The sequence below is a fragment of the Gorilla gorilla genome, chromosome 4 (genome assembly GCF_029281585.2).
Source record: "Gorilla gorilla gorilla isolate KB3781 chromosome 4, NHGRI_mGorGor1-v2.1_pri, whole genome shotgun sequence".
Lineage (NCBI taxonomy): Eukaryota > Metazoa > Chordata > Mammalia > Primates > Hominidae > Gorilla > Gorilla gorilla.
In genome coordinates this window covers 43,963,902-43,984,285 of record NC_073228.2, presented here as the reverse complement: position 1 = coordinate 43,984,285, position 20,384 = coordinate 43,963,902, and the positions used below count along the sequence as shown (strand labels likewise).

General features: G+C 47.9%; 1 protein-coding gene across 5 annotated transcripts; it reads left to right on the top strand.

The window, feature by feature from the left end:
• The first annotated feature begins 2,037 nt into the window (after positions 1-2,037).
• Positions 2,038-17,648, top strand: SNX11 (sorting nexin 11). Of its 5 annotated transcripts, XM_031011405.3 has the most exons (8): positions 2,412-2,708; positions 5,577-5,636; positions 6,903-6,957; positions 7,446-7,532; positions 8,172-8,272; positions 13,590-13,685; positions 13,860-14,072; positions 16,139-17,648. In XM_031011405.3, exons 3-8 carry the CDS (start codon positions 6,916-6,918, stop codon positions 16,410-16,412), a joined length of 813 nt encoding a protein of 270 aa, XP_030867265.1. In that variant the 5' UTR covers positions 2,412-2,708; positions 5,577-5,636; positions 6,903-6,915; the 3' UTR covers positions 16,413-17,648. The 5 variants fall into 5 exon arrangements, with proteins under 5 accessions (XP_055243698.1, XP_063562368.1, XP_030867265.1 ...); XM_055387723.2 differs by lacking the exon at positions 5,577-5,636 and having other exon boundaries at positions 2,038-2,466; XM_063706298.1 differs by lacking the exon at positions 5,577-5,636 and having other exon boundaries at positions 2,411-2,466; positions 6,903-6,983.
• Positions 17,649-20,384: the final 2,736 nt, after the last annotated feature.

Here is a 20,384-nt window from a genome sequence, read left to right as displayed (position 1 = left end):
GTTTCTTCTAATATTGAAGTTCAGCCATCATGTTCCCTGAGGTCTCCATTTAAATGTCATCATTTTCCTAAACTGTACATTACAGGACAACAGTTTCAGATGTATCATATTTATTGTGTTAGTAAATTCTGGCTCTTATATGTGTGTTTCAAGGTGGAGAGGGCCATCACTGCCTTTGTCCTATATACCTTTTTTTTTTTTTTTTTTTTTTGAGACGGAGTCTCGCTTTGTCACTAGGCTGGAGTGCAGTGGCATGATCTTGGCTCACTGAAGCCTCTGCCTCCCGGGTTTAAGTGATTCTCCTGCCTCAGTCTCCCGACTAGCTGGAATTACAATCACACACCACCAGATGGTCTCAATCTCTTGAGAGTTCAAGACCAGGCTGGGCAATATAGTGAGACCTCATCTATACAAATAATAATAAAAAATTAGTCGGGCATGGTGGCACACACCTGTGGTCCCAGCTACTTAGAAGGCTTGGGTGGCAGGATCACTTGAGCCCAGGAGGTTGAGGCTGTCTTAATATTAAGACATGTGAGGCTAGGCACGGTGGCTCATGCCTGTAATCCCAGCACTTTGGGAAGCCAAGGCGGGTGGATCATGAGGTCAGGAGTTCAAGACTAGCCTGACCAATATGGTGAAACCCCATCTCTACTAAAAATACAAAAATTAGCCGGGCATGGTGGCGCGTGCCTGTAGTCCCAGCTAGTCAGTGGGCAGTTTCTTGAGACTTTCCTGATGAGATCAGTGATGAATTTAATAAATGTGATTTTTTTTACATTGAATAAATGCATCAACATTGGCTGATCTGCATAACTCTGTACCAGTATTTTCTAAATGGCTTGACTCCCTATCACACTTAACCTTTAAGAAATGACTCCATCTCCAAGGTGGTGTGTACTTAAAAATAAATAAATAAATAAATAAACACTTCCAGTCTCGGCAACATAGGGAGACCCTATGTTGTATAAAATTTTAAAAACTTAAAAAATTATCTGTATAAAAATTTTAAAAATTAACCGAGTATGGTGGCACACGCCTGCAGTCCCAGCAGCTCCAAGGGCTGAGGAGGGAGGATGGCTTGAGCCCTGGAGGTTGAGGCTGCAGTGAGCTGTGATCCTGCCACTGCACTCCAGCCTGGGCAACAGAGCAGGACCCTGTCTCAAAAAAACAAAGAAAAGTTAGCATTTGTTGAATTTGGGTAGTATCAAAGAAGAGTATTCAGAATTGTTTGAGAAGGCTAAAAATACTCTTCCTTTTCTCAACTACATATCTATATAAGGCTGAATTTTCTTAATGTACCAAAACAATAGAGCACAACAGAGAAACGGGAAGCACATATGAGAATCCAGCTATCTTCCTTTTTATTTATTTATTTTTTACAATGGAGTCTCCCAGGCTGGAGTGTAATGGCGCGATCTTGTCTCACTGCAACCTCCGATTCCTGGGTTCAAGCAATCCCCCTGCGTCAGTCTCCTGAATAGCTGGGATTACAGGTGCCCATGACCACGCCCAGCTAATTTTTGTAGTTTTAGTAGAGACGGGGTGTCACCATGTTGGCCAGGCTGGTCTCGAACTCCTGACCTCAGGTAATCCACCCGCCTCTGCCTCCCAAAGTGGTGGAAGTACAGGCGTGAGGCACTGTGCCCGGCCCCTTTCTTTTCTTTCCTTTCTTTTCTTCCTTTTAGCTCTCTCTCTTTTTTTCAGACAGGGTCTTGCTCTGCAGTGATCAGGGCTCACTGCAGCCTCGAACCCCTGGGTTCAAGCTATCCTCCTGTCTCAGCTTCCCGAGTAGCTGGGACTACAGGCGCGTGCCACCATGCCCGGCTAATTTTTAAAATATTTTGCAGAGGCGAGGGTCTCCCTAAGTTGGTAGGGCGTGTCTCAAGCCTGGCCTCAAGCGATCCTCCCGCCTCGGCCTCCCTAATAGTATTGGGATTACAGGCGTGAGCCACCGCGCTAGGCTTGCTGAAATTATCTTTAAATAAGTTGTTAAAAGACCACCAACACATTGAACGGCTTTCTCTTGCTCCCTAGCTGCATGATATTGCTTCGAGTTTGTTTCGGTGTGAGCAATCTGAGTCGCCGGACCCTCTCGAGTCTGACTTTCACTCTGACAATCGGTCCGTGGCTTTACGAATCTGAATCGGAGTCCCCTTGATAGCTCCGCTGGGGAACAGCAAACTACGAGGTTCAAATGGTGGCTCTCGGGACTTAGTGAGGATCCAGGGATGTGGGCTTCCTAAAGCCCCGAACCTCCCACACTGCAGACTATCCCTCGCATAGCGGGAACAAGAGTAACAACCCCCTTACACCCCTCTGCTCCCGGGACCCACTGGCTGCCCGTCGCTGACGCCCCCTGGCCGCTGATTGGCTTCCCCTGACAGTGGGCGGAACGCGGCCCCGGATTGGATATCCATTCGCCGTCCCTCACCCGGCACCTGCGTCCACTCTCCAGCGTCCCAAGTGAGTGGAGGGGGGATCCCGACTCCAGTCCGGGGCCTTGGCCAGCGGAGCCGCGCTATTCGGAAGCGGGAATCCCACTCAGAGGCCGGGCCTGTAGGGGCGGGGCGTCCCGGGCACCCGGGATTGGGGCGTCTCCCGTCGTGCACCGGGGCACCGGCGACTCACCCGGAAGGAGAAGCCGTGATCTGGCTATATGGTGGGGCGCGGGCGGTGTCGCTGTGGGGAGCTGGTGCTGTTCTCAGGTGAGAGGGCGTGGGCGGGGCCCGGGGAGTGGGTGCTGCTCTCCTGTGAGGGGGCGTGGGCTTGAGCATCAGTAGTGGCACTCGGGATGGCGGCATCGCTTTACATCCTAGGGAGGGACTCTCTTACCACCCGGGATTAAGGCAAGGGCTTGCTCGGGATCCAAGAAAGGAAACCCGGCTTTTCAGTTTACCTTCAAAGTATATCTTTCACTTCCTACCCCCCCAAGCTTAATCGGAAAGAAAGAAGGACCATGTGGACCTTTCGGTCCTAGTTTGTTGAGAATGGAGAAAGAGTGGCCGTGGTAAAAGACTCTGGGGACATTTACTTAAATGGCTAAGACTGGGGGCAATGGCGAGTATTTTACGTGGACACGGGAGACTTGGCGGTAGATTGTGGTCGCCTTTGTTACTTACCTTCCAAGTGAAAGGCGTAGGTTAGAGATGGACAAAAAGATGGAGCATAACTGCTTGGTTGAGATCACACAGAGCTTGGTCAGAACTGGGAGCTTCCTCCGTTTAGTACCTGTGATATTTATAATTGGAGGGAGAGCTTTTTGAATTGCTTTCTGCCATCTGGCACTAAAGGCTCAAGATTGAGTAAGAAGGGACGGTAGTCTCAGTAGTTCCATCTACTTTTGTCACCTGATTTGTTTCTTAACCTGTCTCTTGAAGTTGTTTAAATGGGAGAGAAAATAAATGGTGAGACTAAAGCCTTGCATTGTTACTATATTAGAAAGCTTTACGATGAATCTACTTTGTAAACAGCAAACAATCGGGTACTCACCAGAGCTACTGGTGCTGGTACAGGTGAAGAAAGTAAAGGAAACTTCAGATGTGGTTGAAAGGGCCCAGGAAATGTAGTTAACACTAAGTTATGTAACTAGCTATGGTCACTGACTCTAGCATTTGGATGAAGTACAGATCCATCTCCCAGATCAGAGAACTAAAGTTAGGAACTTCCTGCTGCTTCTCCAGAGGCAGAACTGAGCTTTTTCTTTTGAGGAGTGGTATCTGTGGGGAGGAATCTAATGGAGAAGAGTGGTTGCTAGAAATTACTACTTGGTGTCTAGGTTTTTGTATTTGTTCCAGTGTTTATTTGTTTGTTTTTGAGACAGGGTCTCGCTCTGTCGCCCAGGCTGGAGTGCAGTGGTGTGATCTTGGCTCATTGCAGCCTCCGCCTCCTGGGTTCCAGCGATTCTCATGCCTCAGTCTCCCGAGTAGCTGGGAGTACAGGCCTGTGCCACCATGCCCAGCTAATTTTTGTATTTTTAGTAGAGACGGAGTTTTGCCGTGTTGGCCAGGCTGTTCTTGAACTCCTGGCCTCAAGTGTTCTGCCCGCCTCAGCTTCCCAAAGTGTTGGATTACAGGCGTGAGCCACTGGGCCAGCCCAGTGTTTTTAAGGACAGTTACAACTGAAACTTTTTTTTTTTTTTTTTGAGACGGAGTCTCACTCTGTTGCCAGGATGGAGTGCAGTGGCGCGATCTCGGCTCACTGCAACCTCCACCTCCTGGGTTCAACTGATTCTCCTGCCTCAGTCTCCCGAGTAGCTGGGACTACAGGCACGCGCCACCACGCCCAGCTAATTTTTGTATTTTTAGTAAAGAAGGGGTTTCACCATGTTGGCCAGGATGGTCTCAATCTCTTGACCTCGTATTTCGCCCGCCTCGGCCTCCCAAAGTGCTGGGATTACAGACGTGAGCCACCGCACCCGGCCCATCTGGAGGTTTTTTGTTTTTTGTGTTTTTTTTTTTTTTTGACAACGGAGTCTTGCACTGTCGCCTGGGCTGGAGTGCAGTGGCGCGATCTCGGCTCACTGCAACCTCCGCCTCCCGGGTTCAAGTGATTCTCCTGCTTCAGTCTCCCAAGTAGGTGGGATTACAGGCGCCTGCCACCACGCCCAGCTAATTTTTTTTATTTTTAGTAGAGACAGAGTTTCATTATGTTGGCCAGGCTGGCGTCTGGAGGTTTTTAAAAAGCCAGTTCATAGCTATTTGTTTCTGAGTGGTATTGGCCCCAAAGGAAAGAAGAATTTCTTCATGAAGGTAGTGCAGGGCCCTATACAAACTTCCTGAGACCAAGGGTGTGATGATCATTTCGTTCCTAAATTATGGTCCTGAATTTGACAAACCTTTTTCAAGGCACAAAAGATGTATGAGCTCCACTGAGTGGATGACTGTGATTTCCTTGTCATCGTCTTTCCCGTTGTTAGTTTTGTTTAAAGACACTTCAGAATATTTAACTCTCTGCTCCTGTGCTGGCAGTTTATCCAATGCCTGCAAAGAGAAGAGAAAAAAAAAAACTTAAGGAGGTTCATTGTTCACGGCAAATAGGTCTGCTCTTTTTGGTCTCAGACATTTGACTGATATCTGGAATGTTATATATGGGTTGTTATGGAATTGGAATTTCCCACCTTTCAGTTCAGGACCCCTTGGAGGTGGTGGCTGCATCAGATAAAAATCAGATTGTCAGCAAGAATACCATTTAAGATGGTACTGAAATCACAAAACCTTAGGTTTGCTCAATATTGTGTAGCCCAATTTTGTCTGGACCATGCAGCTTCGTTTCTGCATGCAGTGTTTGTCTGTGGAGATACTTCTGGTATATTGGAGAGAATTGAAAAAGTGGTTTGCTTTGCTAATTTCATGGTGTAAATGAGTTCCCCTTCTTTTGAAATGTTAGCCTTGTGTTAGCAAAACATAAAATAGAAGGAAACTCATTACAGTCTTCTAATGGTAAGGCAGAACTAATAAGAGAATGTGTTTAAAATTAATTGTGGGACTGTAAAAATGAGTGGGTATGTGAATGGGTACAGGATGGGGGAGGAGAGGGAGGGCTTAGAGATATTAGAGATAGTCTTGTTTTCCCAGGAGCCAGCCTGGATCATTTGTTGGCAGTACATATTGGCTGAAGTCAGTTTTCATTTCAAGGTAAATTGGAAAGGGAAATTAAACCTTATTGTTTCTCTCTTAAGAGAGAAGGGGGTGGAGGCAGCAGCCAGGGTGGATGCTGTTGGAATAGTTCTAGAAGTAACAAGATTAGTGCTGTATTTTAACAGAAGGTGACATCATGGGCCCCATTGGACTTGAGTAACCCTGTGCTGCAGCCTTCATGGTCCCCTTGTCGGAGTGGGTGATGTCGCTATACACGTAAACTGCCACATTGGGGAAAATCAGGGGCTGAGGCTTTAATGAATCTTTACAAAGGAGCAGAACGCATCCTGAGTCGACCTGTGCAGCTGTGGGGTGCTTGGACAGAAGTACAAACCGGATGGCATGTCAGGAGAGGAAGTAATTAGAACAATTGGCTCGGGTTCTAGAGTATGGATTGGATAAGGGGAAGGTCCCAACTGGGCAACCCACTCAGGTGCTCCTTGGAGTGCTCTAGCTCTATGATTCACCTGTGGGGAGTTGACGGGTTGTTAGTGAGACTGGGAGAAATGCAGAAGCATTGGTGTTTGTGGGGACTTGGTTGTCTCTAAACAGCCGGGAGGGGGTGCTGTTAGGCTTGCTTTCAAAGCTGTGATCTGGCAGGGCGTGGTGGCTCCCACCTGTAATCCCAGCACTTTGGGAGGCCGAGGAGGGTGGATCACTTGAGGTCAGGAGTTTGAGACCAGCCTGACCAACATGGAGAAACCCCATCTCTACTAAAAATACAAAATTAGCCAGGTGTGGTGGCACGTGCCTGTAATCCTAGCTACTCGGGAGACTGAGGCAGGAGAATTGCTTGAACCCAGGAGGCAGAGGTCACGGTGAGCCGAGATTGTGCCATTGCACTCCAGCCTGGGCAACAAGAGTGAAACTCTGCCTCAAAAAAAAAAAAAATGCTGTGATGTGAGTGCTCACCAGACCCTGTTGTGCCTGCATTCTTCAAGGCAAAAGTTTTACATCTGGACACGCCTGTTCTGGCTGCGTGTGACAAACTTTCTGTAGACTCCAACACGCTTTGGGGAGAGGTGGCCTAGTTGAGGGCCTGGTCTGAGAAGGGAGGCAAATCCCCCAGGGCCTTTTAGCTTGGTATTGAGCTAATGGGGATTTTTTTTTTTTTTTGCTTCCTCTTAAGTTTTACAAGAACAAAAAGTGTTGCCTGGGTTTCCCCACGGGGGTCTATTAAAAACTTTCAGGGTTTTCCCTGGTAAAGAATGATAAGAACAGAGGCATACTAACCTTGATCCTGTATCCTCTGTCCCTCATCAGATGTTTCCTTCCAATGGGCTTTTGGTGTAGGATGTCGGAGAACCAAGAACAGGAGGTAAGAGTATGGTCTGCAGAGAACAGGTGGGTAAAAGTTGGAGAGGGGATTTAGGAGGAAAGAGGACACAGAGATGCAAATCATTAATCATTACCTGCAGTATTACTTTGGTGGTTCTGATGAGCTCAGAATAAAGTCAGGAGAAAGAAATCAACAGCAGAGGCATTCCTAGGAAATTGGGGTTCCATTCTGACTAAATTTTCCTTTGATTGGAATATACTGGAATGTAAGCTTCATGGGGGCAGGCACTTATATCTCTTGTTCATGCTTTATCCCCAGTGCCTAGAACAGTGTCTGACACGTAGTGGGGCTCAGTAAAAATTTGTTGAATTGAGTGACTGAATTGAGTGAATGAAAGTTGAATTGAATAAATGAAAGTTGGTGTTGAGTGAATGAAAGTTGGTGTTGGGGGGAAAAATCTAGCGACCTGTGTTGTCAGAGCTGCCTTGCTGTGTAGCTGAAGCTGAGGGAGCTTTTCTTACCTGCAGGAGGTGATTACAGTGCGTGTTCAGGACCCCCGAGTGCAGAATGAGGGCTCCTGGAACTCTTATGTGGATTATAAGATATTCCTCCATGTGAGTACATCAAGCTTCTGTATTGGGGTCAGCGCTCTGCAGGGCTGAGGGGCTTGTACTGAGGTGTAACCTTTTTTTTTTTTTTTGAGATGGAGTTTTGCTCTTGTTGCCCAGGCTGGAGTGCAGTGGTGTGATCTCAGCTTACTGCAACCTCCGCCTCCCAGGTTCAAGTGATTCTCCTGCCTCAGCCTCCCAAGTAGCTGGGATTACAGGCATGTGCCACCACGCCCAGCTAATTTTGAATATATATTTTTTTAGTAGAGATGGGGTTTCATCATGTTGGCCAGGCTGGTTTTGAACTCCTGACCTCAAGTGATCCACCCTCCTTGGCCTCCCAAAGTGCTGGGATTATAGGCGTGAGCCACCGTGCAGGTCAAGGTGTAACCTATTTTTGAGTGTTTCTGGTGGACCCGAGACAGAAGACGTAGAAGAAAGGGAGGGAGGAAAGGAAAGAGAGCTTGAGGTATGTCTTTGAGTTGTTTTTGGGCTGCCTGGTGGCACCTTGTTCTAGTTGGGGACCTGATCAGGTCTGTGGCCTGATGGCATGGCTCCTCAGTGAAAGCAATAATAGGGAGCTCATGTGAACTTGTCTATTTCCACTAAACCCTTTTCATGTACTTCATGTGCTTTCATGTATAGACCAACAGCAAAGCCTTTACTGCCAAGACTTCCTGTGTGCGGCGCCGCTACCGTGAGTTTGTGTGGCTGAGAAAGCAGCTACAGAGAAATGCTGGTTTGGTGTGAGTTTGCTCTTGCTTCCTTCTTGGGTCTGTGACTGGCTTTTTGGGTGCTTATGTAGGAACTGGAGTTGACAATGAAGAGAACTTGCAACATACCAGGCACTAAGGAAATTGGGAAATATGTTGTTTCTTTTTTTGTTTTTTGGGTTTTTTTTTTTTTTTTTTGACATAGGGTCTTGCTCTGTTACGGAGGCTGGAGTGCAGTGGTGCAATCATGGCTCACTGCAGCCTCAACCTCCTGGGTTCTAGCAATCCTCCCACCTCAGCTTCCAGAGTGGCTGGGACTACAGGTGCATGCCACCACACTTGCCTAATTTGGAAAATATTTTTGTAGAGATGGGGGTCTCCCTATGTTACTAGGGTGGTCTTGAACTCCTGGGCTCAAGCAGTCCTCCTGCCTTGGCCTTCCAAATTGTTGGGATTACAGGTGCGAGCCACCAGGCCCGGCTGGGAAATAATGTTTTTTTTTTTTTTTTTGAGATGGAGTCTTGCTCTGTTGCCCAGGCTGGAGTGCAACGGCATGATCTCATCTCACTGCAACCTCCACCTCCCAGGTTGAAGCAATTCTCTCTGCCTCAGCCTCCCAAGTAGCTGGGATTACAGGTGCCCACCAGTATGCCTGCCTAATTTTTGTATTTTTAGTAGAGGTGGGGTTTCTCCATGTTGGCCAGGCTGGTCTCAAACTCCTGGACTCAAGTGATCCACCTGTCTTGGCCTCCCAAAGTGCTGGGATTATAGGCGTGAGCCACCACTCCTGGCTGGGAAATATGTTCTTTTTTTTTTTTTTTTTTGAGACTGAGTTTTGCTCTTGTTGCCCAGGTGCGATCTCGGCTCACCGCAACCTCCACCTCCCGGGTTCAAGAGGTTCTCCTGCCTCAGCCTCCTGAGTAGCTGGGATTACAGGCATGCGCCACCACTCCCGGCTAATTTTGTATTTTTAGTAGAGATGGGGTTTCTCCATGTTGGTCAGGCTGGTCTCGAACTCCTAACCTCAGGTGATCTGCCTGCCTTAGCCTCCCAAAGTTGCTAGGATTACAGGCGTGAGGCAGCATGCCCAGGCCTTTTTTTTGTTTTGTTTTGTTTTTTTGTTTTTGAGATGGAGTCTCGCTCTGTCACCCAGGCTGGAGTGCAGTGGTACAATCTCGGCTTACTGCAACCTCCGTCTCCTGGGTTCAAGCAGTTCTCTGCCTCAGCCTCCCGAGTAGCTGGAATTACAGGGGGTTACCACCATGCCCAGCTAATTTTTTGTATTTTTAGTGGAGATGGGGTTTTACCATCTTGGCCAGGCTGGGTTTTTTTTGCTTTTTTTTTTTTTTTTTTTGAGATAGAGTTTCACTTTGTTGCCCAGGCTGGAGTGCAGTGACACCCTCCACCTCCCAGGCTCAAGCAATTTTTGTGCCTCAGCCTTCCAAGTAGCTGGGATTACAGGCGCCTGCCACCACGCCTGGCTGACTATTTTGTATTTTAGTAGAGATGAGGTTTTACCATGTTGCCCAGGCTGGTCTCGAATTCCTGAGCTCAGGCAATCCACCCACCTCCGCCTCCCAAAGTGCTAGGATTACAGGTGTGAGCCACTGCGCCCAGCCTGGCCAGGCTGGTCTTGAACTGACCTCATGATCCACCTGCCTTGGCCTTCCAAAGTGCTGGGATTACAGACGTGAGCCAGCATGCTCCGCCTTTTTTCTTTTTTTTTTTTTGAGACGGAGTCTCACTCTGTTGCCCAGGCTGGAGTACAATGGTGTGATCTCGGCTCACTGCTACCTCAGCCTCCTGGGTTCAAGCGATTCTCCTGCCTCAGCTTTCCGAGTAGCTGGGATTACAGGTCCCTACCCCCACGCCCAGCTAATTTTTGTGTTTTTAGTAGTGACAGGGTTTTACCATGCTAGCCAGGCTGGTCTCCAACTCCCGACCTCAGGCAATCCGCCTGCCTCGGCCTCCCTGGGATTACAGGCGTGAGCCACCTCACCCGGCCAGATATATGTTCTTAAATCATATTTTCAAGTCAGTGAAAAAAGTAGAATCTAATTTCGAGTATTTTTACCTAACAAAGCCATACTAACATCAAAAATATTTTTCTTTCTTTATATGCATATATGTCTAGAGCTCAACAAATATACAGCTAACATTTTAAACAGTTTAAATCTGCTTATCAGAAAATTTTAAGCACCTGGACTTATTTGACAGATAGTGTTTCCATCCACTTCACATGTAAAAATAATGATTTTTTTTGCCCTTTTAATACAGAGGTCCTTTTCCAGAGACATATGAGAGCCTAGGGAAGGCAGTTATTATTTACTCCTCACACCCACCTGCCAAATAAGTCCTGAAAGTGGAGAGAATTACAACAGTGATTTTGCTGTAGGATGGTCACTGAATACTCAGTGGTGATAGGTGGCCTGTTGAGTGACCAAGTCAGTTAGTTAACATGTGGAACTGATGAGGCTGTTGTCCTGGGGCAGGCCCTAATAAACCAGGTGAAACTCCGTTCCCCTGACAAATCCTATATCCTCCAGCCTGGCCTGTTTTTTTTTTGTTTTGTTTTTCTTTTTCTTTCTTTTTTTTTTTTTTTTTTTTTTTGAGATGGAGCTTAGCTAAGTGAGCCTCTGCCGGTCGCGGTGGCTCACGCCCAGCACTATGGGAGGCTGAGGCAGGTGGATCACGAGGTCAGGAGTTCAAGACCAGCCTGGCCAAGATGGTGAAACCCCATCTCTACTAAAAATACAAAAAACTAGCCGGGTGTGGTGCCAGGTGCCTGTAATCCCAGCTACTCAGGAGGCTGAGGCAGAGAATTGCTTGAACCTGGGAGGCAGAGGTTGCAGTGAGCTGAGATTGTGCCACTGCACTCCAGCCTGGTGACAGAGCGAGACTGTCTCAAAAACAACAACAATAACTACAAAAAAATGTGAGCCTCAGCAGCCTCAAACGCCTGGGGTCAAGGGATTCTCCCACTTCAGCCTCCCAAGTAGCTGGGACTACAGGTATGTGCCACCATGCTCAGCTCATTTTTGTATTTTTTGTAGAGAAAGGTCTCACTTTGTTGCCCAGGCTGGTCTCTCAAACTCCTTGGCCTCAAGTGATCCTCCTACCTCAGTCTCCCAAGTTGTTGGGATTACAGTTGTGAGCCACTGCGTCCCACTCCAGTTTCTTCCTTTTTAAAAATAATAGTTGACGGTGGGTGTGGATTTCTTTTTTCCTTTTTTTTTTTTCTGAGGCGGAGTCTCGCTCTGTCACCCAGGCTAGAGTGTAGTGGTGCAATCTCGGCTCACTGCACCTCCCAGGTTCAAGGGATTCTCCTGCCTCAGCCTCCTGAGCAGTTGGGATTACAGGTGTACACCACCACGGCTGGCTAATTTTTGTATTTTTAGTAGAGACGGGGTTTCACCATTTTGGTCAGGCTGGTCTCCAACTCCTGACCTCATGATCTACGCGCCTTGTCCTCCCAAAGTGCTGCTATTACAGGTGTGAGCCGCTGCGCCCGGCCTTTTTTTTTTTTTTGAGATGGAGTCTTGCTCCTGTCCCATCATGCAGGCTGGAGTGTTTGCAGTGGCACGATCTCGGCTCACTGCAACCTCCACCTCCCAGGTTCAAGTGATTCTCCTTCCTCAGCCTCCTGAGTAGCTGGGATTACAGGGGTGCACCACCATGCCCTACTAATTTTCTTTTCTTCTCTCTTTTTTGTTTTTTTTTGAGATGGAGTTTCGCTCTTGTTGCCCAGGCTCAAGTGCAATGGCGCGATCTCGGCTCACCACAACCTCCGCCTCCCAGATTGAAGCGATTCCCCTGCCTCAGCCTCCCGAGTAGCTGGGGATTACAGGCATGTGCCACCACGCCTGGCTAATTATGTATTTTTATTTTTATTTTTTTTTTTTAATTTTTTTTTTTTTTGAGACAGAGTTTCACTCTTGTTGCCCAGGCTGGAGTGCAAGGGTACAATCTCAGCTCACTGCAAGCTCCGCCTCCCGGGTTCACGCCATTCTCCTGCCTCAGCCTCCCGAGTAGCTGGGACTACAGGCGCCCGCCACCACGCCCGGCTAGTTTTTTCTATTTTTAGTAGAGACGGGGTTTCACCGTGTTAGCCAGGATGGTCTCGATCTTCTGACATCGTGATCCCCACCCACCTCGGCCTCCCAAAGTGCTGGGATTACAGGCGTGAGCCACTGCGCCTGGCTGTTTTTTTTTTTTAAAGGAGAGATGAGGTTTCACCATGTCGCCCAAGCTGGTCTTGAACTCCTGAGCTCAAGTGATCTGCCCACCTCGGCCTCCCAAAGTGCCAGGATTACAGGCATGAACCATGGCACCAAGCTGGGAGTGGGTTTCATAAACAACATAGTGTGGCTCGGCTTGGTGGCTCACACATGTAATTCCAGTGCTTTGGGAGGTTAAGGAAGGAGGATCACTTGAGGCCAGGAGTTTGAGACCAGCCTGGGCAACAGAGCAATACTGTCTCTACAGATACGTAAGTAAATAAATAAATAAATTAGGTGCACACAGTGGCACGTACCTGTAGTCATAGTTATTCTGGGAGGCTGATGCAGGAGGATTACTTGATCCCAGGAATTTGAGGCTGCGGTGAGCTATGCTCACGATTATGCTACTGCACTCCAGCCTGGGCAACCTGGAGAGAGCAGCCTGGAAAGCAATACCTTGTCTCTAAAATCAAACAGACAAAAATAATGTATCAGCATGGGTTTTATAGTCATAGATCTGGTTCCGATATGAGCTTTGCTGCTTACTAGCTGTGTAACAGTGAGACATTTACTTAACTTCTCTGATCTGAAGTGAGTTAATATCTTTGTCACGGGGTTTTGGGATGACTAAATGAAATCATGTTTATAAAACATTTAGCACAGTCTGGCTTGACACTTGGCATGCAGTCAATGTTAGCACCACCCCTGATTAAAAGCTAATTGGGGCCAGGCACGGTGGCTCATGCCTGTAATCCCAGCACTTTGGGAGGCCGAGGCAGGCAGGGATCACGAGGTCAGATCAAGACCATCCTGGCTAACATGGTGAAACCCCGTCTCTATTAAAAATACAAAAAATTAGATGGGTGTGGTGGCCTGCACCTGTAATCCCAGTTACTCGGGAGGCTGAGGCAGAGAACTGCTTGAACCCGGGAGGCAGACGTTGCAGTAAGCCGAGATTGTACCACTGCACTTCAGCCTGGGCGACAGAGCGAGACTCCATCTCAAAAAAAAAAAAAAAAAGCTATTTGTATTGATTAGGCCTCTTTTTAAGGGATTTCCTTGATCAGAGGCCGGAATGACTATCTTAGATGTTACACTTATCATGGGTGTTATATCATGTGGCTACACAGGCCTGTTCCTGAACTTCCTGGGAAGTCAACCTTCTTCGGCACCTCAGATGAGTTCATTGAGAAGCGACGACAAGGTCTGCAGCACTTCCTTGAAAAGTGAGTGGACAGAACGGCTGGTGCTGGCCACCAAGGGTGGAGGCAGGGGTGGAGGAATGTGCCAGGCAGGATGGAGCTCCCTGCTCAGGTAGCCAGAAGTTCTTCAGAGGATGGGGAATGGAGAGCAGTTCCTCAGGGTGATGCTCTGTGTTGTGCTACCTGTGTTTTTCCCAGGGTCCTGCAGAGTGTGGTTCTCCTGTCAGACAGCCAGTTGCACCTATTCCTGCAAAGCCAGCTCTCGGTGCCTGAGATAGAAGCCTGTGTCCAGGGCCGAAGTACCATGACTGTGTCTGATGCCATTCTTCGATATGCTATGTCAAACTGTGGCTGGGCCCAGGAAGAGAGGCAGAGCTCTTCTCACCTGGCTAAAGGAGACCAGCCTAAGAGGTAACTGGAGTACTCTTTGAGATAGCAGGGGCTAGGTTTGCTATAACCTGGACCAGAGAGGTGTCCATTTGTTAGAGAAAGTAATGTCATAGCATCGGTAGCCTTTCACAACCTTTCTTGTTCTTTGGGTGCATGGCTTTCTATCCAGGTGGGTCTGTGTTAACCCACCACTGGGTAGCAGGGGCTCCTACTGAAACCTGGGGAGAAAGAAGGGAAAGCTTTCTCATTTATTCGGTTTTTTATTCCTCCTCCCTCCCTTTTTATTTATTTATTTTTTTGTGTGGAGACGGACGCTCACTCTTTCACCCAGGCTGGAGTGCAGTGGCGTGATCTCAGCTCACTGCAACGTCTGCCTCCTGGGTTCAAGCAATTCTCCTGCCTCAGCTTTCTGAGTAGCTGGGATTACAGGCAATGCCACCACACCTGGCTAAGTTTTGTATTTTTAGTAGAGACGGGATTTTGCCATGTTGGCCAGGCTGGTCTCAAACACCTGACCTTAGGTGATCCACCTGCCTCTGCCTCCCACAGTGCTAGGATTACTGGCATGAGCCACTGTGCCTGGCCTAATAGCTTTATTGACACACAATTTACCTGCCATAAAGTTTACCTTTTTAGATACAGTTCAGTAGTTTTTAATATAGTCACAGGGTTGTATAACTGTCAGCCACCACAGTCAATTTTAGAACATTTTCATCACCCCGAAAGAAACCCTGTACCCATGAGTAGTGACTCCCCTGTCCTTCCCTCCCCCCCAGCTCCTGGCAACCACTAGTCTACTTTCTCTGTCTATGCATTTGTCTATTTTGGACATTTACACAAATGGAGTCATATGATTTGTGGTCTTTTGTAACTGACTTTTTTCATCTAACAATGTTTTCAAGGTTCATTTGTATTTTATCATGTGTCATTACTTCATTACCGTTTTTTTCTCTTTTTTTCCCCCCATTTTTATGGCTAAATAGCAGTCCATTTATATGGTGCTATATACCACATTTTGTTTATCCATTCACTTGTATTTATCTGTTCTTTTTTTTTTTTTTTTTTTTTTTTGAGACAGAGTCTTGCTCTGTTACCCAGGCTGGAATGCAGTGGCACGATCTCGGCTCACTGCAACCTCCGCCTCCCAGGTTCAAGCAACTCTTTTGCCTCAGCCTCCCTAGTAGCTGGGATTACAGGCACCTGCCACCACACCCAGCTAAGTTTTTGTATTTTTAGTAGAGATAGGGTTTCGCCATGTTGGCCAGGCTGGTCTCGAACTCCTGACCTCAGGTGATCCACCCGTCTCAGCCTCCCAAAGTGCTGGGATTACAGGTGTGAGCCATCGCACCTGGCCTTTTTTTTTTTTTTTTTTTTTTTTTTTTGAGATGGAGTCTTGCTCTGTTGCCCAGGCTGGAGTGCAGTGGCACGATTCAGCTCACTGCAAGCTCTGCCTCCCGGGTTCACACCATTCTCCTGCCTCAGCCTCCCGAGTAGCTGGGACTACAGGCGCCTGCCACCATGCCCGGCTAATTTTTTTTTGTATTTTTGGTAGAGACGGGGTTTCACCATGTTAGCCAGGATGGTCTCGATCTCCTGACCTCGTGATCTGCCCACCTCGGCCTCCCAAAGTGCTGGGATTACAGGCGTGAGCCACCACGCCCGGCATCTTTTTTATTTTTTTAAATTGAGATAGGGTTTCACCAGGTTACCCAGGCTGGTCTCCACCTCCCAGACTCAAATAATTCACCATGCCCAGCCATTTTTTTTTTTTATCAGGCAGCCTCCTGAGTCAGAATAGGCTCAGAGAGACTTCCCTTTCTGTTCATTTTTGTTTATATGTTCATACTTTTTTTTCTGAGACGGAGTCTCACTCTGTTGCCCAGGCTGAAGTGCAGTGGTGTAATCATAACTCACTGCAGCCTTGACCTCCCAGGCTCAAGCAATCTTCTGGCCTCAGCTTCCTGAGTAGTTGGGATTACAGGCACATGCCAACATCCCTGGCTAATTTATTTTTTTGTAGAGACGGAGTCTCCCTATGTTACCCAAGCTGTTCATACCTTTCTTTTCCCTTTCCCACTCTTTTCCAGTTGCTGCTTTCTTCCAAGATCGGGTAGGAGGAACTCTCCCTCACCGCCTCCCAGTGAAGAAAAGGACCATTTAGAAGTGTGGGCTCCAGTTGTTGACTCTGAGGTTCCTTCCTTGGAAAGTCCCACTCTCCCACCCCTCTCCTCACCATTATGCTGTGATTTTGGAAGACCCAAAGAGGGAACCTCCACTCTTCAGTCTGTGAGGAGGGCTGTGGGAGGAGACCATGCTGTGCCTTTGGACCCTGGTCAGTTAGAAACAGTTTTGGAAAAGTGAGCTCTGGGTTCTGCTCTGAGATGGTCAGAGAAGATGCGGGCCAGGAGACTTACTCAGGTGGGACTGGGCACAGGGCAGGTATGTGGGAGGCTGGGCTGCTTAGTGTCTTCTAGTCACCTCTGCTTGGGCTGATCGACAGAGGTCAGTCATAACAGCCCCTTATGCCTCTTCCATGGGAACAAATACTGTGCAGATGTTTGTAAGTTAAACATAAGACACAGGGGCTGTTGCTTTTGAACAGAACCCTATATTACTCTCCTGGGATCTGAGTTTCTGCAGGTCATTTGTATGTAGGACCAGGAGTATCTCCTCAGGTGACCAGTTTTGGGGACCTGTACGTGGCAAATTCTAAGCTGCCATATTGAACATCATCCCACTGGGAGTGGTTATGTTGTATCCCCATCTTGGCTGGCTTCAGTTTTTGCTGTAGCCCTAGAGCACTTTGTTTGTGGGAGTCTGGCCTCTTGCCTACCTCCTTGCATGGACAGGGGGATGAATATTTACTTTCCCACCTCCTTGCTTTTTCTTTCACTGATACCACTGAATGGAACTGGTGCTGTGACTCCTGCTGCTGGGGATTTATGTCCCGAGACCTTAGCCTGGCTGAGTGGAGCCTGAGACCTGCACAACAGCTCATGGTCATGCATGAGAGAGAAGTGGCTGGCCACAGCCAGAGGGAACAGTAACAGCCCAGGGGCCTTTATTTTGGGAAAGGCTGTCCGGGGCTGTTACTGTCTCTTCTGGTTATAAAGCAGAGATGTAGCCATCTTTTCCGCAGGGTTAGAGTGGGCTCCTTTCTTTTTGGAATCCTTTCTTCTCCTTTGGTAACAGCTCCCTGCCTCCAGGGCTTCCGCCACCAGCGTCTCTGCTGTGTTGCGCAGTGCAGTGGGGTGCAAGGGCTTTGTTTCTGCCTGCCTGAAAGAGAGGGCTCTGGGGATGGAGATGAGAAACAACATGCTCTCCTTCAGACAATGAGGCATTCTGTCCTCCTGCTGCCATTCTTCATCTCCACTGAGAGCCAGAGCTGGTAGGAGCCGAGTGCCACAGGCATTCTGCATTGCTCTACTCTTAGGTTTGTGTGTGTGATCCTTCCCCTCCCTGTCGCCCACTCCTCCCTCCTCTGGCTATCCTACCCTGTCTGTGGGCTCTTTTACTACCAGCCTATGCTGTGGGACTGTCATGGCATTTAGTTCAGAGTGGAGGGGCTTTGGCCTGAAATAAAATGCAAGTATTTAAGATTGTTGTTGCAATTTGTGTCTAACAAGCTGTAGCAGACAAGGAGGGAGTGAGCGCTGGCAGTATTTCCTTTCATAAATCATGAATTTATCAGTGTGGAAATAATGCTTCAGAACTGTGCTCTGTAGCCCTCCTGCATTGTGTGTGCAGCTCAAGTTCACCCCTGGAGGAAGGATTGTCTTCCAAAGAGCTGGGATCCAACTCTTCTCACAGTTCTGGGCGTGAACCTTGTTAGGTATAATTTACCTGATGCTGCTTCCATCCTCACAGTCTGTCTGAGGTGCCAGGTGCTGAAAGAGAAATAAAGTTTGTCAACAGGCAGATGCAAAGCCCTGGCTGGTATTCATCCCTCTTTCCTGCCCACCTCCCCTGGGTCTCTCCTTTATATGATGCAGCAGAGCAAGGCGAGGATAGAAAACCTACAGAGGCAAATCCAAAATGTCAGAAGAAGTTCATTTAAAAGGGGAAAAAAACTCCATGCGCAACCCTCACAAAAACCCGACAGATGCTAAGCTAATGGCATCCGCTCTGCCGATTGGTGGGGATGGCTCATGAATATTAATGAGCCCAATGCTCCAAATGGTGCAGCTGTGAACCCAGCTGTGCCTGAAGCTCTCTGATCTCGAAACTTCCAGACAGGAGCCGGAGGTGGTCTGTGTCAATTCCCTACTCAGCCAAAAAAACAGCAAGCTGGGTTGGCCTTCTTCTGTTTGCTCCTTTTCTTCCTGGAGTTGGTGCTCAGCAGCTAGTTCTGCCAGCCGGCTAGGCTGCTGGGACAGCAGGAGCCCTTCAAAGACATGGATGTGATTTTTCTGACTCCCAGCTTTTTTAATGATCCATTAGCAGTGTGCATACAACAGCACCTCAGTTAATCTAAGGCCAGGCACCATCTCTTTTCAGTCTCTCTCTTAACTGAGTATAGGCCTTGGAAGGAGAAGTCCTAGGAAGGAAAGCACTTTTCTAATAATACAAGCCTAGGGTCATCAGAAAAATAGCGCACATGAGTTTTCCTCTCCGTCCAGATAGTGCCATAGGCCCCTCTTCTGTTTTGCTCTGTCCCTGCGTGTGCCCAGGTCTAGCCACTGTGGCCGGATGACCTCTATGAAAGATGGAGGATTAGCTGGGGGGAGTGGCTCATTGAGCTGTTTTGTAGGATAAAAATATTTTGTTTAGAATTTAGTTTTGAGTCAAGTTCTGTCCTGATTTAGTCACCTTTCTTCTGTCAGATACCTCCATGGCCCACATCTAGTCATCCATTACCCAGGATGACTGATTCCAAGCTTGTGGAGGTTGTTTGGTGGGAGGAAATGTGTTTGTGTGTGAGGGGGGTGTTTTCTTACATTAAAATACTAAGTTTTATAAACATAATTTTATTGGCCCTTCTCAGTGCCTAGCAAGGAAGGTAGGTTAGGTATATGCTCCTTTTTTCGTTGAGGAAACTGAGCTCAATGTTTTTGTGTGTGTTTTTTTTGTTTGTTTGTTTTGAGATGGGCAGCCTTTGCTGCCCAGGCTGGAGTGCAGTGGTACAATCTCGGCTCACTGCAACCTCCACCTCCCAGGGTCAAGCAGTTCTCCTGCCTCAGCCTCTAGAGTAGCTGGGATTACAGGGGCCTGCTACCACACCCAGCTAATTTTTGTATTTTTATTTTTATTTTATTTATTTATTATGATTATTTTTTGACATGGACTCTTGCTCTGTTGCCAGGCTGGAGTGCAGTGGCGCCATCTTGGCTCACTGCAACCTCCACCTCCCGGGTTCAAGTGATTCTCCTGCCTCAGCCTCCCGAGTAGCTAGGACTACAGGCGCGTGCCACCACGTCCAGCTAATTTTTGTATTTTTAGTAGAGACGGGGTTTCACCATGTTAGCCAGGATGGTCTTGATCTCTTGACCTCATGTTCCACCTGCCTCAGTCTCCCAAAGTGCTGGGATTATAGGCGTGAGCCACCACGTTTGGCAATTTTTGTATTTTTAGTAGAGACGGGGTTTCACCATGTTGGCCAGGCTGGTCTCGAACTCCTGACCTCAAGTGATCCGCCTGCCTCGGCCTCCCAAAGTGCTCGGATTACAGGCGTGAGCCACTGTGCCCAGCCAAGTGTGGTTTTTTAAAAAGCATGTTTTTAGATGATGGTGGAACATGTTCACATGAGAGATACTTTCCAAGCTCTGTGAGGCAAGTCCCCTACCACCCCAAAAAAGAAAAAGTCTACCACTACATTCAAGGAAAACAACAACAACCCTGCAGGGCTTTTCAGAATTGTTCTCAGAAATCAGAGCTCTTTCACAGTTCTTAGTTTTCTCATGCTAAGGCCTTAGATCCACACGACTGAGTCCAAGGTACCTCCTATCCTCTCTGTTAGCTTTGCTTGGGAGGTGATAATGACTTTTTTTTTTTTTTTTTTTTTTTGAGATGGAGTCTCGCTCTGTTGCCCAGGGTGGAGTGCAGTAGCATGATCTCGGCTCTCTGCAACCTTCGCCTCCCGGGTTCAAGTGATTCTCCTGCCTCAGCCTCCTGAGTATCTGGGACTACAGGTGTCCACCACCATGCCTGGCTAATTTTTGTATTTTTATTAGAGATGGGATTTCACCATGTTGGCCAGGCTGGTCTCAAACTCCTGACCTCGGGTGATCTGCCCTCCTTGGCCTCCCAAAGTGCTGAGATTACAGGTGTTAGCCACTGAGTCTGGTCTTATTAGAGATACGACTTCACAGGGGGGAAAAAACACTTCTATTTTAG

What these genes read in the sequence shown, in the direction of transcription:
- SNX11 (XM_055387723.2), top strand. Translation starts at nt 6,916, where the DNA reads ATGGGCTTTTGGTGTAGGATGTCGGAGAACCAAGAACAGGAG. An exon ending in CGGAGAACCAAGAACAGGAG is followed by an intron (nt 6,958 to 7,445) that starts GTAAGAGTATGG and finishes TCTTACCTGCAG; the next exon opens with GAGGTGATTACAGTGCGTGT. An exon ending in ATTATAAGATATTCCTCCAT is followed by an intron (nt 7,533 to 8,171) that starts GTGAGTACATCA and finishes TTTCATGTATAG; the next exon opens with ACCAACAGCAAAGCCTTTAC.